Source organism: Chenopodium album, chromosome 18 (assembly GCF_948465745.1).
Source record: "Chenopodium album chromosome 18, dcCheAlbu1.1, whole genome shotgun sequence".
In the NCBI taxonomy this organism is placed as follows: Eukaryota; Viridiplantae; Streptophyta; class Magnoliopsida; order Caryophyllales; family Amaranthaceae; genus Chenopodium; species Chenopodium album.
In genome coordinates this window covers 37427596-37444732 of record NC_137851.1, presented here as the reverse complement: position 1 = coordinate 37444732, position 17137 = coordinate 37427596, and the positions used below count along the sequence as shown (strand labels likewise).

The window sequence follows — 17137 nt, the reverse complement described above, 5'->3', positions numbered from 1 at the left end:
TGTTCGATGCCTTGAAATTAATGGCATACTCGAATACATTGCCTTCTGGTGATGTTACTATTATTCCTGCTCCACTTCCCGTTTGAGCTGAAGATCTGTCCACTGCCACCTTCCAAACTCCAACCTCATCCTCTTTCTCCTCGTAAGAGGCCTCCACTATGAAGTCTGCTAGGGCTTTAGCTTTGATGGCTGCCCTAGGCTTAACCTCGAATTCATACTCAGAGAGTTCTATCGCCCACTTCAGGAGTCTGCCTGAAGCGTCCATTTTCTACAGGGCTTTTTCAAGTGGGTGATTTGTAAGGATTTGAATTATGTGTGCATCGAAATAGGGTTTTAGCTTTCTTGCTGTCGTTACCACTACGAAGGCTAGCTTCTCTACCAGTGGGTATCTCTACTCAGCCTCTGTCAGCACATGGCTTACAAAGTACACTGGTTTTTGCTATTTCTGCCTTTCGACTAGGAGAACTGACCCAATTGTCTGTATTGAGGCAGAGATGTACAGCTGGAGTTTTTCACTCTGCTCCGGGTTGATCATGGTTGGGAGCTTGGTTAAATGCTCCTTAATCCCTTCAAAAGCTTCTTTTTCTACTTCACCCCACTTAAATTCTCTGTTTCCTTTCAGCAACTGGTAGAATGGTAAGGCTTTGTCAGCTGACTTGCTGATGAATCGGGTCAGCGCTGTCATTCTCCCTGTCAATCGCATGATATCTTTAGTGCACTTGGGCTCTGGGAGGCTTAGGACTGCCTCCACTTTTTCTGGGCTAGCATCGATTCCCCTCTCACTGACCAAGAAACCTAGAAACTTCCTAGAGCTCACTCCGAAAACGCATTTCTTTGGGTTGAGCTTGATATTATACTTGTTCAGTGTGGCAAATGTCTCCTCTGGGTCCATGATATGCCCTGCTTGCATGACGCTCTTAACAATTGAGCCGTCGACGTATACTTCAACATTTGGTCCCTTCTGGTGCATGAACACTCTGTCCATTGTCTTTTGAAAAGTAGCTCCCGCGTTCTTTAGCCCAAAGAGCATAGCTATGTAATTGTACACTCCCCCTTCAGTGATTAACGCGGTCTTCTACCTGTCTGGCTTGTGCAGGCTGATCTGGTGATATCCTAAGAAGGCATCCATGAAACTCAGCAAGGCATGACCGCTGGTTGAGTCTACCAGCTGATCAATTCCTGGCATCTCATCTGCTGAAAATGCAAAAATGTCCTTGTTCACCCTTAGCAGCTCTATGAGGTGCACTCCCACTCCAGGGTCAATGTCTTTCCCAATTTTTACCGTCCTTGAGTTATCGCCCTCTGTGAGTTCGACGGTTACATGTTCTCCGCTGGGCAGCGGCCTGGCTACCTCTTCTTTCGCGGGCTCAAAATTTTCCATCGCTAACTTCTGCTTATCCTTTTCCTTGTGGTATTCTTCCCGCTTCCTTTTTCTTGATTTCCTTTCAACATGCTCCTTGGACCTTGACTCTGGGCCTGGCTGTTGCCTGGTCCTAGCTGGCTATTTCAAGGCTGTGATATAACATTATTGGGCTGTCTTTTGACTTCCCCTGAGTTTTGCAGATCGTCCATCATTGGTTGTGTACGCCATGGCAAGGTGATAAGTGGAGACCACTCCACCTATCTTATGGATGAGCGGCCTTCCCATGATCACATTGTATGGCGACGGGGAGTCTATCACTAAGAATTCATTTCGGATGTCACGCGGCCTTGATCCCTCTCCGACATGGATTGACAGCTCGATTATGCCCTCGGGAATCAATCCGGACCCGTTGAACCCGGTGACTTCATAGCTCACCCTTTTCAAGTCTCTCTTATCCAATTTCAACTCTTTGAATGCGCTGGTGTATATGATGTTGGATGAACTGCCACCGTCGATTAGTACTCTATCCACCTCCCAGTTTGCAATTCTCACTATAACTACCAAAGGGTCATCATGGGGGTAGATTATGCCTTTCTGGTCACACTCGTCGAATGTAGCTCGTGGCTGTGGGGGGAAGTGGCGGCCATTTGCACCTTTCATTGTAACCTATCTGGTGGATCATTGCTCGCAAGTCAGCCCTTGCTCTAATCACGGTTCCTCCATGTACTGGTCCACCATTGATTACATATACTCTGCCTTCTGGCTTACTATCCCGATCTCTGCCCTCAGCTGGGCCTCTATGACCTCCTCTATGGTCATGACCAGATCTGTCTTCTTCCCTTCGCCTGGAGGAGTCAGAATGTTGCTTGAACTAGTTCAGGTACCCTCTTCGGACTAAGTCCTCTATGTTGTACAGAACGCCTAAAATAGACAATATAGGTCGCCTTAGAGGCGTACTTCAATTAGGGTGCCTTATAAAGTATATAAGACGCCTATTGAAAGCGCTGTGTATTCAATCTAATACAAGACGCCTATCTAGGATAACTGCTTCCTTTTTGGTGTATAAATCATTAAAAACAAGGAAAAGGCAACGGTTATCTGATGATAGGCGTTCTATATTCACATGACTATATAGAACGCCTAGCATAAATGACTGTCCTCTTTTCTCTTTTTGTTTTTAAAAAAAAATTTACTTAAATACAATCACCATAAATCTCTAAAAATAAACTGTAGCCTAAACATTTCAAACTAATCCAAATTTAGAATTTACAAGTATAACAATTCAAACCAACATAAATAACGTATATACCATTTACAAAATTAAAAAAAAAAAAAAAAAAAAAAATCCAACTCTAATTAATCGACTAACTACATACTTCTAATTGGAATCAATATTAATCCAACTCTAATGTCTAATTCAACTACAATTTCTGCAATTTGAAAAACCGCTTCGACTTCAATCAACAAGCGTATCAATTATGAAAAAATCTGCAATAACAGAAAAGTAATTTGATTAAAATATTCAATTATACATTAGATACAATAAATCTGAAATAATTAAAATCAAATGAAATTAAAAAAAAAAATCATAAGTAAATTTAGCAAAAGTTACGAGCAGAATTAAGATGAAAGAATTTAATCCCACAATATTTGAAAAATGATATATTTTGATATATTGGGTTCATTGTAAACCCAATAATTGTAAAAGTTCCAATCGATTAAATCCTAAAATTTCAGAAATAGGAAAAATAGAAAAACATGAGGAAATTAAATGAAATAGAAAACACACCCAACCGCTAGTGGTGGCGAGCAGGGGAGATAAGAGGGAGCACCAACACCGAGATGGCAGCGCTTTTTTAGGACTTTATAAAAGTGCCGGTATGAGAAATGAAATAAAGGAGTTGAGAATCCCTCATTGGAAGGAAGATCTCTGGGAGTCTTCACTCGTCAACCTAAAAACAGGAAGAAGCTCGTCGACATCATCAGTTTGCGGCAACACATGCAACACCAATGACAACCATAGGAAAGGAGATAAGAGGGAGCACCAACACCGAGAAATTTGAAAGTGAAAAAATTGGAAATTTTAGATCTTTCATAAAATATTAAAACCAAATCTAAAGATGAAAAATCAGAAATTTGAGATCTAAAATAATTGAAAATTTAATCCAATTAAATTGTTGCTAGACGGCGGTTGAATTGTGGATGGTGAATGAGGGAGGTGGGAATTCCCAGAAACTCAGAAAACCCCAATAAACATAAATATAATCAGAAATTGATTAACTTGTGTACAAAAAAGAAATAAAGTAGGAAAAAAAAAACCTTAAGTTAATTTGACTGTAGATCATCTTCATCGTCGGTGGAAGTTTCGTCAAGGTCTAATTCCATTTTCATGGATTGATTGCGCTTGGTGTTAAACTCCGACTTTAAAACTCAGGAAATAACCCCTTTGTGGTTGGGTGTCTGATAGTGAAGGACGAGCAGTGAACAATGGGGATTTACCATTTTCGTGCCGCTGCGAAAATTAGTTGTAGTGGGTGAACTTTGGTGGTAGTTGTAGACGTATGGCTGGTAGTTGTTGGCGATCTGGGATGGGGACGGTGGTGATTATTATTGGTGGCGATCCGATTTTCATAGTTAGAGAAGGGGTTAAACTTGAGAAAGGAATGAAGTAAGAGAAGAGGAAATTTGAGGAGAAGAGAGTGAAACGGCTGGAGAAAAGAGGAGCTAGGGTTTGTGGCTTATTATTTATTTTGAGTTTTATTTTATTTTTTTAATACATGATATAGATCGGTTAACAAATAGGGGCGTTCTATATCGTATTGTGTAAAATTTGGGTACATCATACAAAGCTGTTAACTTTGATAGGCTTTCAATAAGTTTCAAGATACAGAACGCTTATCTTACATACGCGTTCTGTATTGTTCTAGAAATTGCCTATGTTACTTGATAGTTGTGTATTGTGTGTTGCTTATTCCACTTTTTGTGGTAGTGCCTTCAAGTGTGTAAATTCATCGGTAGTATGTCCATGGTTCTTGTGGAAGTCGCACCACTTGCTAGGGTCACGGTTTCTGTTCACCATCCTGGGTGGCCTTTGCCACTTATCGTCAGCTTTGTTCACGCTGAAGATATAGGACCTTGAATGAGTGAGCAGAGTATACTGATCAAACCTTCCATCCCTGGCTCCCCACTTCTGGTCTGATCTTCTCACCCCCACTGCCATGTCTGCATCTATGCGACTTTGCTCAGCTCTGCTGGGCTGATCTACCCTGGCTATGTTTTCTACCTGGGTGGTTTAACTCCACTTGGTTGGGTCACTTGGTGCTTTCCTGTTCAGCATGGCTCTATCGATTTCGTCTGCTTTTATGAACTCGTGCGCTTTTCCCAGCGCTTCTGCCAGCGTTTTGAGGCTCTTTCGCCCCATGTACGCTCTAAACGGTGAGCCCGGTAACAGGCCGCTCTGCAATGCTAGTAGCGCTACCTCCTGACTCATATTTGGGATGGTTGTTGCCTCCTTGTTGATTCTGGTGATGAACTCTCTTAGAACTCATCTTTTCCTTGAACCAGTGACATCAGCTCGATGGTCATTTTTGTACGATCCACCAGGGTGACAAAGTGCTCCATGAACATTGTCTTCAGTTGATTATAGGAATAAACGAATCCTATTGGATGGCTCCATACCACTCAGCTGCCATCCCCTCCAAGGTCGGTGGAAATGCCTTACACCAGACTAAGTTTGTCATAGTGTACAGTACCATGTGGTTCTCAAACACTGAAACATGGTTCTTAGGTGTTGTGGTACCATTGTACTTATAGCCAGGCATCTTTACTTTCTCCATCGGCTCTTCTAGAATCTCCCTGCAAAATGGGGAATCATCTGGAATCACCTGGATCCGTGCTCGTTTCTCCATGTCCAAACTTAGTCCTCGCTCAGAGGCTGGTGACCAGCTACGAGCGACTCGAGTCTCTGGGCTGCCCTTATCTTGGGCTGCCTCTTCTACACTCCACTCTCAATTGAGATTTTGAGCTTCTAGTTCCAGCACCTTCTTCCTCAGTTGGACCAGCTCTTTCTGCTCCGGGGTGAGAGTTACAGGTGTCGCCTTCTTCACACCTGGCTCCGTAACTGTGGCTACTAGTGAAGAGCCTGTCCCTTTACCGAAATTGGTAAGGACTGCTGTCATGGCTGCCAACTGTTCTTTAATGCACTTAGAGAGATACTACAGGATGGCTGGCATATTGACGGGCTGCAGTTTCTAGGTTATTAGTGTTGAAATGATGGGTTCGTTGTCCACGCCTGTCAATGGCATTCTAAACTTAAAAGAAGAACTAGACCCTACCGGATCTACTGGTTTCGCCGCCGCTTTGGTTGCAGCAGACGTCAATCCAGTGGGGTTAGTTTTCTGAGAAATACTGGATTTGGGTTTTTCAGTTGATCCTTTCAGATCAAGAGTTACTGACTATGTTTTCTGTGGTGTTTGATTGGATTCGATAGCCTAAGAGACTGGTGTTTGTACGGTTTCTTCTCCGGCCATGGCGATCTGTCAACCCAGTCCCTTGCTCAGCTGGTGAACCTTAGGTTAGATGATCCTTCCCCTCCTTCTAGCGCCAATTGTTCCAGGTGCGAATCCAAGGGTTCTGCTGGCACGAGCTGGGTCCCGTTGATGACCTGCGCTAAGGAAACACACGTGAACTGCCCTTGGGGGTGGCTCGAGGAACCCCCCTCCGATGCTTAAGTTAGAATGTGTTTTTAGAGAGAGAAAGTGTACTTAGAGAGATAGATGATGTAATAGAATGCTTGTCTAACCTCTTTTCCGTTGTACTTTATCCCTTATTTATAGGTGTACGATCTCCTTTATGGGGAGTCCTACTTGGTCAGCCTGCGGGCTGACTCTATCGGGCTAATGAGCCCTTCAGATTATTCTTCCAACAGTGAGTGTGCACCCCATGAGCTAGTCTAGGAGCCCGGTGATAGCCCAGCATGAGATATCCTATACAACTGTTATTTTAAAGTAAGGATATGTTATTAATTTACCAAGTACTATTATTGCTTTATTAAATATTGTTATTTAGCCTTTAAAAAAAAGTTGACGTCACTTGGTATTGGGCAGGTGGTCCATACCGAGTAGCGGTCCATCATTCCCTAACCCAAAGTCGACTCGCATAATTGCGTAAATAAGTCCAATTACATGATATGACCTTACTAAAGTATGACTTGAGTACGTTGAATTGACCAAAATCTAACTCGATTCTGACTTGAACACAATCTAAACCCGACCATACACTTGAATTAACATCTCTCGCTATGAAACATTATTGATTTTTCAAGGTGTCAAAAACTAACCCAACCAACACGGTCCAAATACAACCCGAATAAAAGCCGATTTTAATTCCAACTTGTATGACACATAATAATTTAGTACTCGTAGAACCCATATTTAAAATAAACCCGACCCAGTCGACCACATCAAATCTTATCCGTTCACCCGAACTAGCACCTCATCCTTTAAAAAAAAAATAACTAACACCTCATCCTCAAACTTCTCCTTTCCAAAAAAAAAAAAAAAAAAAAAAAACATTTTCCCGCAAAAATCATGGTACTTGGAAACAGCTTCTTTGAAAGACCGCCCATTATACCAAAACCCCAAAGAGAAACCCTAAAAAAGGGGGGTACTATATGCAGGTAATAGTTTGCCTAAATGCAGAATAACTTAATAATTTTAAAATTTCATATTCCCAATTGTACCCTTGTTTTAATCTAAATCCTTACTACTATTAAGGGTATGTTTTGTTCACCTTATTTTCACTTATTCAGGTGTAATAAGTTCAGATAAATTCAGTTAAGTTTAGTTCAGGTTTGATAAGTTCTAATAAGGTTTACTCAAGTACAAATTACAATTAAAATAAGTTTTAATAAGGTCTAATAAGTTCAGAAAAGTTCAAGTTTAGATAAAGTTCAGACAGTGGAAATCAGGTGAATAGAACACACCCTAACTATATACTCCTAACTAGATAATCATCCCTTGTTTGAATTTAATCTTTTACACTCCTAACTAGATAATCATCCCTACCGTATAATTTACAACCATATTTTAATGTATTCAATCTTTCATCTTGTTTAATATTCAATACTATACAAATTCATGGACCATAATGAAGTGCACTACAACGATTTTTTTGAGGTATGAAAATTATGTGTTGTAATTTTTTTTTTCCACAAAATCTATTTTAATAATGAACAATCAAACAAAGTAAAATTTCCATATTGTACGGAACGTTTTATTTGAGGGCATATCAGGGTACCAGGATGTGTTTCCGGGGGTCAACGGTACCCCCCGGATAAGATTTTTGGGGGTCAACAGTACCCCTGGATCAGATTTCCGGCTACCCCCCTGATAAGATTTCCGGGGGTCAACAACACCCCCCAAATCAAATTTCCGGGGGTCAACAGTAACCCCCGAAAAAAAAGGACGAAATATTATATAAAAAACAAATAATAACCAAATTACACATATAAATTACCTTAGATGGGAGGGGGAAAATAAATGTGAATTTTGTGGGATTAGCAGAAATTTTGGGATTAGCAAAATCTTTTACGATTAGCAGAGATAGAACCGTAGAAATGGAGCATTTTGAGGTTGAATTTTATGTTCAAGTTGAAATAGGATATTGGGTTATAAAAATTAAATAAGAGTATTTTAATCTTTTGTTATTTCCATATTAATATAAATTCCTACATTTAGGTTATTTTGTTGCGCCAAAAAATAACCCTCAAAAATTGAAAAAAATGGAGTTGAAATGCAACGATTTGAAGATCTGGAAAGAGGCTCTGACTTCCTACCAATCTCGCATTCTCTCTCTTAGTCTTAACAAACCAAACCTTGTTTCCCTTGATGATTTCTACCGTACTCAACTTCCTTCACTTATTCATTCCCGCTTCCCTACTCCCTACCTCACTCAATCCGAGCTCCACTCCCTTATGCAATGGAAGCTCACCCGCGGCAAATTCAGGTAACTCGCATTATTATTACGAGTAGTTGGTTAAAGTTTTCCGGTGGTACCCAAGACTTGAGATCAATTTTCTCATGTGGTTAAAGTTTCTTCCGATTTAGAAGATTCTGGAATTGATTCTCATTATTCGCCTTTGTGGCTATCTAAACACAAATTAGTTGGTTAAAGTTTTTCGGGTGGTAGCTAAGGCCTGAGATTAAATCCCGCTATAGTTATTGTTGTTGATAGCTCCGTATTCAGACCGAAGATTAAATTATATGAATTGGATTATTATTAAATTGTTTTAATTCAAATTTAAAGATTTTTTTTTTTTTTCCAAATTTCTCATGTGTTTTTTAGACCAAGGTTACTGGGTTTTGTGGCGGCCCTTGATGATGAAGTTGTGAAGTCGGCATCTCAAAAAGCGTTTCTCTCTCTGCCGGATCATTTATCTAAAGCCGTTTCGGAACTTACGGTTCTTAAAGGTATCGGGCCAGCCACTGCCTCTGCTATCCTCGCCGCGTATGCCCCTGATCTTGCTCCATTTATGTCCGATGAGGTATGATTATGTATATTTGAATAACTTTGTCGTGTAAATTGATGTTACATAACATTTTTCAGAAGCTAGTCTAGGAGATTATTGGTTTATTAATGAATTTAGTACTTGATAAGATCATTGACGTTTTAGGTTCTAGCTCAAGCAAAGGTATCCTAAATTGTGTAAAAATAAATTATGTTGAATTTTCAAACGAAATGATTCTAACTGAATTTGAATGTTTGCCTGTTTGCCACTAGTGTGGCACAAATATGCAGTGCTACATGAGTTTAGCGGGAATTTTCATTTTTATTGAATTTGCCTGTAAACTTATATAGTTTGTTTTTGTTGCCCTTAGCATTTTAAATGTGTATGTTTGGTTGTCAAGTCATTTATAATGTGTTTTATGGTTAATCTTTAGGCTATGGAAGCCGTGTTGGGTCAATCAAAAGATTACTCGTTGAAACAATATCTTCTGCTTGCCAACAAGTTAAGAGAGAAGGCAAAGGTTGGTGTTCTATGTTATTTTTTTCATGATGTATTAAGTAGTAAAATAGGATTAATTAGATAATAAAATGAAGAATTGAGTATGACCTGTCTTTGAGAAGGGGAATCGACTTGACTAAGTCACAATGAGCTATATACTTAAAATCTAAACAAAGATCAATTACATATTTACATACAAGTCTTGATGCTGAGATCAATATTCAGATGATCAGTCGTGTTATTGTGTTTTGCTCGAGTATCAGATTTCATTTTTGCGTTCATATATATTTTGATGATGATGACAATTAAAAAAAAAAATGGAAAAAAAAAAAAGAAAACATGGTTTGATGATGGAAGGGGAATACGCACATCTTTGACCTTTTGGTAGAATCCTTATGTTGATACATTTATGTCCAAGATCTTTTATATATAATTTATTATAAGAATTGCCAAATGATCTTTCCTTATATGAGTATCTAAGTCTGTAACATCAACCAATATCTGAAGGAAATGAATGTCAATTTGAAATCACTTAAGCGACAATAATAATCTTATATCACATAAGTGTATCTTGTAATTTAGCAATGAGTTTGTTACAAATGTTTGTAAATGTAGCTTATTTATCTGTCCTGTGACATTTGAGTCAATTTGTTCCTTTGATTGAATGTATTGAAGGCTTGTATCTTCAAATTTGGATCTTCTTGTTCTATCACCTATCTCCAATTACAAATCTATTGCAACTTTTATCTAAATTTCTTCAAGTTCACTGTGTTTTAGTTTTGATTCTTTTCACCGGATAGAAATCCAAGTCCTATTGGTCATTATTTAATACTATTGTTTAATTCTTGGTAAAAATTATATAAATAAGCTGAGTACTTGCTGTCAATCATAGACGATTATATAAAAAAATTCCACTATACTCCTGACTTGACAAAAACATGTCAAGTTGATGTTAGAAGTTATTCTGCTCTTCCAGTTATTTGTCTATGCTATGCATCATCGATTATCGCCATACTGCAATGAGCTAACATGTAGTTAATCCAAAAAAATGCTTCTGGGGTCTCTTTTTAGTCATTGTGAAGCAATGAGTTTGCTATTGATGTGTAGTCTCCCTAAGTTTCAACCTTAAAATCAAAATACATATAATAAAGGTTTTGATCAACTTAACCTTTTTGGCGTCTGTCCTCATTGCATACGTTAGTTTTCTTTTATCAATAGGTTCATTACCTGTCATTTCAGGAATTAAGTTCAGAACATGAGCAATTCACAGCATCGGATGTGGAAAGGGCTCTCTGGAGCTCTGCTGTTGGAGCTAAACTGACTGCTTCCTCTGCAAAAGCGCAACAAGATACTTCAACGAAATCTTCTGGGAGAAAAAGAAAAAAGTCTGCTTAACTCTTGCTGTTAGAATGATGTCAAGGATTTGTGCCAATACTCGATTCACAGGTCACACTAGAAGATTAGCCTTCGTTTTGGTAGCTGAAACTGTTACTTTTAAATTCTGACAAATTAGCTGCTGCGATAGTGGTTTTAGGATGTTTAAGACGTACTTTCTGCCAAGTTTGGTAACAAACTTAACAATGGTTAGAAATAGCTATCAACAGCGTTTATCTGACACTGTACTTGATGTATGTAACAAACTTGTTTAATCTTCTCCTGCTCCAGCTCCAGCTCCAGCTCCTATCACTACTACAAAAATGTCAATTAACAGTGGTTAGAAATAGCCTGTTAACAGTGGTTGTCATACTTGTCAACTGTTTTAGAGTAAGTGATGTTGTAGGAGGGGGTAACATTCTACAATGGTTGGGACTTGGGAGGAACCATATAATGATTTGGGTAGGTTGATCCGTAAAAAGAAAGAAAAAATAAAATAAATAAGTGCTAGATTGTTGAATTAGAATGTAAACCTTAATTAAGTATAGACCTGGCAAACAGGTCATTCGGGTCGGGTTCGGGTTGGGTCAATTTAGGTCGGGTCAAGTTCGGGTCAACAAATGTTCGGGTCGGGTTCGGGTCGACTCGGGTTTCGGGTCAAATTCAGGTCAGCACTTCGGGTCAAGTTCGGGTCAGGTCAAGTTCGGGTCGGGTTAAGTTCGGGTCGGGTCAATTCGGGTCGAGTCTTTCGGGTCGGGTCAATATTTAGGATCAATTTTCGGGTCAATTTCGGTCGAGTCAACTCGGGTCGGGTCTATTCGGGTCAAGTTTGTGTTGGGTCACCAATATAAATTCACTTAAAAAAAAAATAGTTGGAAAATAAAGTAAAATCGTTAAAAAAAAAATCGTGAGTACCTATTACTTAGAAAATAAAGAAGCCTTAAAACAAGTAATTAACCATTTCATCCTATTCTCTTATTATTCGGGTCAATTCGGATCGGGTTGATTGGGGTCAATCAATTCGGGTTAAAATTGGGTCGGGCCACTTCGGGTTTCGGGTCATTTCGGGTCGGGTCAAGTTCGGGTTTCGGGTCAATTTCGGGTCAGGTCATTCGAGTCGGGTCACTTCGGGTCATCGGGTCATGTTCAGGTCAACTCCATTTCGGGTCGGGTTCAGGTCGGGTCGGGTTAGTTCGAGTTCGGGTCATTTTCGGGTCAATGATTTCGGGTCAACTTCAGGTTACGGGTCGGGTTATTCGGGTCGGGTCAATCGGGTCGGGTCAGGATTGCCAGGTCTAATTAAGTATAACTATACTTCTACCCCCCCAAAAAAAATAAAATAAAAAATAAAAGTACGTATAACTATACATCCCTATTATATAAGTCGAGGGATGTTGTGGTGTTCTTCTAAAATCACTTAATTTTTTCACAAATTCTTGGTCTATGACTATGTGCCAGGTGTGTCCCTTTTTACACTTGCATACTAAGTAGTTTGATCGCTAAATCTCATTTAACAAAAACCTCACTTCTGAGGTTAGGCCAATTGACCACCATATTGGTAAATAAAAAAAATCCTTAGTGACAATTTGGTGAAAAAACTTACTCCGACGACAGTTCGGTAAAAATAATAAAGTACGACGACATTTAGACCAAAAAATCTAATTTTTTTTGACAAACTCTTTAGAAATCCTAATGTTCATTTTTTTTTTTGTGTGTTTTTAAATTTATTTTTCCCTTTTAAAATTTTGAATTAATATATCATCTCCTTTTTATTTTGCTAAATTCCAATACCAAATTTATTTCCAAGCCCTTTTAAAAACATTTTGTTAATAGGTGGTATGAAACTTAAGTGAAAATTGATACTTAACATGTTTTTTTTTCTTGAAATGGGTGGTATGAAACATGTTTTTTATTTCCATAAAAAGAGTTGATAAGAAAACAAAAAAGCACGAAAAACGAACTAAATTAAGTATATGCGAGTAATTTGTCGGAATTTTTTGTACTTTTTTGGTTAAATGTTGCCTGAGATAATTTTATTTACCAAATTATCGCTTATAGTTAAGTTTTTTTACCAAATTGTCGCTGGAGTTATTTTTTTTTTACCAAATTGTCACTAAAAGTCTTTTTCATTTACCAATTTGGTCAGTTGGCCCTTATGTGTTATGACCATCTTAATTAGAAATAAACCATGCTGTAATAATCCACACAAATATCCCAACTTCCTAATTTATCACAATATACATCATTTATCAATTGATTTTTTTTTTTTTTGAAAATTTTGTCGAAAACCACCTTTTAAATTATTATTTTTGTGAAAAACTAATTTTGAAAAAAAATGTTGTTAAAAACCATCAAATTTGAAATTTTTGTTGTAAAAAACCACTTGATGGAGGAAAATGAACTTTGACTAACTCACAAATCAATCATAATTTGTTTCATTGTTGGTTAATTGGTGGTAAATTACAACAAAAAAAATTAACAGGTTTTTACGACATCTAATAATTATTACTAAAACACAACATTGTTGGCATCATCAATCCCTAATTTATTTTATGTGTCATTCTCACGTTAAAAAATTTCCCTCCATTTCTGTATGTGATGTCATCAATTATGAACTTTTTTTTTTAAATCTACATTATACATTATATTTTTCAGACAAAAAATAATTGTCACTCTTTTACATAAATGATAAAAACTACTCCGTATTTTTTATGCACAATAATAAAATTATTTAAATTGTGTAACGCACGAGTCTAATCTAGTTTTTTTTCAAAGGTGATTTTTCACAAAAACAAGGATTTAAAAGGTGATTTTTGACAAAATTTTAATTTTTTTTTGGGTTAGAAAATCGAAGAGGAAAGAAAATGATAATGGAAATTAGAATTTCGGTCTTTTTATTTGTTCTAAAAAATCTATTTTACAAATGGCTCTTTAATTTTTCTTTGATATTAATGGGTTGTTAATGAAAGCCCTTAATTGCACTATATCGCAAATTTTGATTGAGGTCGCGCCCAGCAAAGAACATTTACTAGAAAAAAAATGAACATTTACTAGAAAAAAAAAATGAACATTTATTTCTGAACATTGCATTATATACAAATGAACATTTATAATATAAGAATAAAATAAAGAGACTATGAAACTGGAAAAAAAAAATTGTACATTATATATGATATAACTAAACATTTCAGTTGTAAATAAAAATGAACCTATGATGATATTGTTTATTTATCAACATTATTTTAAGCTCCAAGTTAAATACTTTGATTTGTTCAATTCTCTTGAATATCATTTTTTTTTTTACGCAAAATAGATAAATTATATTACATCAAAGTGATCTTAGTCACTTGAGCAAAAGCAGAATAAGTAGGCGCATGAGTAGCAACCCAATACTTATCCTTAAGAACGATTACAAAAGCATATGAAACATTAAGGTAGAGATTAGGAAAATGCAAGAAAATAACTAAAGGCTTCCTAGGTCTTACAAGGTGGGCAAAAGGTGTACCAGGACCTAAAAGGAGCACATAGCTAATTAGTCGGGTAATAGTCAGGGATCTCAGAAGCATATGTTTCAAACTAGAGCTGTCAAAAACTGACCCGACCCGAGAACCCGACCTGAACTGACAATGATCTAAACCTGATCTGTACCCAAACAATGGGGTGAAACTAGTGACCTGTAACCCGACCTGATCGACCTGATGTTAAACGACAACCGATTTGATCCAATATTTTATGGCCTAAACCCGAACATGCACCTCATCTGATAGTAACCGTCAACCGATTTAATCCGACCAGACAATAATCCGAACCCGAATTAGTACCCGACCTGATTAGAACCTGAAAACGATTTTAACCCAACACAACCTGTTATTGACCTAAGTCATGAAAGGTTTAATAAAATTTTACACACCTGTCGTTCTGGTAAACCCTCAATCCTTAACAAAATATTGGTACAATTTGTTCAGCTTATATACCTTTTGTTCTCTATTACTTTGCATTTAGGCTTAATAAAATCTTGATAATGTTTGATCAAATTATAAAAGGCGTAATTATATAGGTTCAACTTCACCACATCGATATTTATTCTAATTGAACTTGAACTAAAACCAAGAATGATCTAACTTTAAGATTATCCGACCAAATAATTATCTAGCCCAACCCTAACCCGAACCTGAATGTACCATCTATTAACCCGCCTAAACCCGACTCAACACAACCCGAACCTGAAATGGAACCCGATCTGAATTTGACTCGAATCGAACCCGACCTATACCCGAAAAGGTAAACGACCCAAAATAATCTAAACCGAAATTGACCCGACCTGAACCTGAACCTGATCTGAGGCTAGATTGACCCGACATAACCTTATCCTAATTCAACCCGAAACCTGATTTGACCCGACCCGAACCCGACTTGAATACCCAAATTGACAGCTCTATTTCAAACACATCAGCAGGAGGATAAAAATAAGTTTCCTTCTCCCCCTTCTTCACTCTAGTTCTTCCAATCATAGCTAGTTTGTCAGCTACAAAGTTAACAGTCCTTGGAGCATGGAGGATGTAATCTCCTGTATTCAAATATTTTATAAATAAAATTTTATTTTATTTATAATATTTATTTGTATTTTTCCGAAATTTAATTTCAAAAGTTTTACATTATTTTTGGGTTGATAAACGATTTTATTACAAAGAAATGTTTTTGAACCATCATTCTATAATTTATGCCCATATAAACAATGCTTAGTCCATTTTTATTCCTTAATTGGCCCATTATTTTTATGAAACCCAATATTCCTATTTATCCTACAACTCTCTCTCACCTATAAATACCCCATAAATCCCCAAAATTTTCCCCACACAAAAGGTTAGTCTTATATTCTTTCTCCTTACTTTTATTTTTATTTATTTTATTTTATTTTCCTTTTTCCTTTATTTTTTTTCTTTTTCTTTTTTTTTCTTTCTTTCTCCTCCCTTCCTACGTGAGCTACTACTCACTTTGCTGCCACCGCGGCTTAGCTGCTGCCGCCACTTGTGCTCGTCGGAAACCGGCGCTGGCGTCCCCTGACCGCCGGCGATCAACCACCAGCCCGGCCTCCCACCGTGGATGGTCTTCCTCTTCTTCTTTTTCCCTTGTTTCCACTCATATTTGCATAATTGATTTAAATTGTTTTGGGTTTGATTTTATTGTTTGAAATTAATTTAATTAGTATGAAAAACTATATTTTGATGATTAAAAGTTATAATTTCAGATTATATAATGGTTTTAAATTTTCAGATTTTATGAGTTTTAAAACCTAGGGTTTTAACTTATTGAAGTTGGGATTTTAGGGTTCTAATGATCAATTAAATTGGGGCTTTTGTTCCTATTGAATTTCTATTGATTAATTAAGCATAAAAACATGTTTTAAAGGAAGTTTTAAGGAGTTTTTAATCTAATTATATTGCTGAAAATTTGTTTAAGTATTAATTTATGATTGTTGGTTGTTTTCTAGGAAGTGATTATTCGCTAGGAGACTTTTAAGTGATTAAAAGTGGCACAAAGGATTGTTTATACGAGGTACGTACATGTCTACTTCGTTGTAAGTAGTATCATGTTTAGGTACCAAAAGGAAAGAACTTAGTTTCATGTTTAGAGAACACTTGGATGGAAATTGTTTGGTTATACATTAATTAATTCATGTGCTTATGTTTATGAGACATGTTTTGGTGAATTGATTATGTTTGTATAGAATTATGGATGCAAGAATGTTGAAATTATATTGGATTAATTGTTTGTATGGAATGTTGATACAAGCATATTTTTATTGGATTGGTTTGTTAACCATATTTTGATTATTGAAGGATTGGAATTAAGTGGTTTAAGTGGAATGAATTTATTAATTATTCCACAAGGTTATTATTATTTTATTTATTACTCAAGCATGACTTGTTAGTATGTTGAGTAAAAGTGGATTAAGCCGAAATGGCTAGGTGGGTTGACTATGTTCAACAATTTTGGATAATTTGGGATTTAAAGGAATTATAGGTCAATTTGTGATGTGATTACCATTGTCCTAAATAAGATAAAAAGTGAATTGGCATTTGATTGTTATGTATGATCTACTTGAATGAGTCGACTATTAATTAAACTTGTAATCACGTAAAGTGAAATATGGATGAGCAATAAAACTCTGGAAAGTGTGCATATCTAGAGTATTGACAATTATGGGTTGGGGTACATGATGGTAGCCCGTGGCTTTTTGAGGCTTGTTTGATCAACATGTCCTTTTCTTTTTTGGTATTTATATTTTTATTTTATAATGAAAGTTAGATGGGATCCTAGACTAACTTTTTGAGAATGGAGTCGCGCCCATTCATGCATTGCGCTAAACTTTTATTTTAAATGGTCATTTGGAC

General features: G+C 37.0%; 2 protein-coding genes across 2 annotated transcripts; one reads left to right on the top strand and one right to left on the bottom strand.

The window, feature by feature from the left end:
• Positions 1 to 1525: 1525 nt before the first annotated feature.
• On the bottom strand, positions 1526 to 2023 carry LOC145592108 (uncharacterized). Its single transcript, XM_081648575.1, has one exon. It carries the CDS (start codon positions 2021 to 2023, stop codon positions 1526 to 1528), a length of 498 nt encoding a protein of 165 aa, XP_081504701.1.
• A 6098-nt stretch (positions 2024 to 8121) lies between these two features.
• LOC145590837 (uncharacterized) lies at positions 8122 to 11020 on the top strand. Its single transcript, XM_081647225.1, has 4 exons — positions 8122 to 8368; positions 8708 to 8906; positions 9304 to 9390; positions 10608 to 11020. Exons 1-4 carry the CDS (start codon positions 8145 to 8147, stop codon positions 10761 to 10763), a joined length of 666 nt encoding a protein of 221 aa, XP_081503351.1. The 5' UTR covers positions 8122 to 8144; the 3' UTR covers positions 10764 to 11020.
• The last annotated feature ends 6117 nt before the right edge of the window (positions 11021 to 17137 follow it).

Coding starts and splice junctions, on each gene's coding strand:
- LOC145592108 (XM_081648575.1), bottom strand. CDS start 2,023: ATGAAAGGTGCAAATGGCCGCCACTTCCCCCCACAGCCACGAGCTACA.
- LOC145590837 (XM_081647225.1), top strand. CDS start 8,145: ATGGAGTTGAAATGCAACGATTTGAAGATCTGGAAAGAGGCTCTGACT. Junction 8,907..9,303: donor CTCCATTTATGTCCGATGAG/GTATGATTATGT, acceptor GTTAATCTTTAG/GCTATGGAAGCCGTGTTGGG. Junction 9,391..10,607: donor AGTTAAGAGAGAAGGCAAAG/GTTGGTGTTCTA, acceptor CTGTCATTTCAG/GAATTAAGTTCAGAACATGA.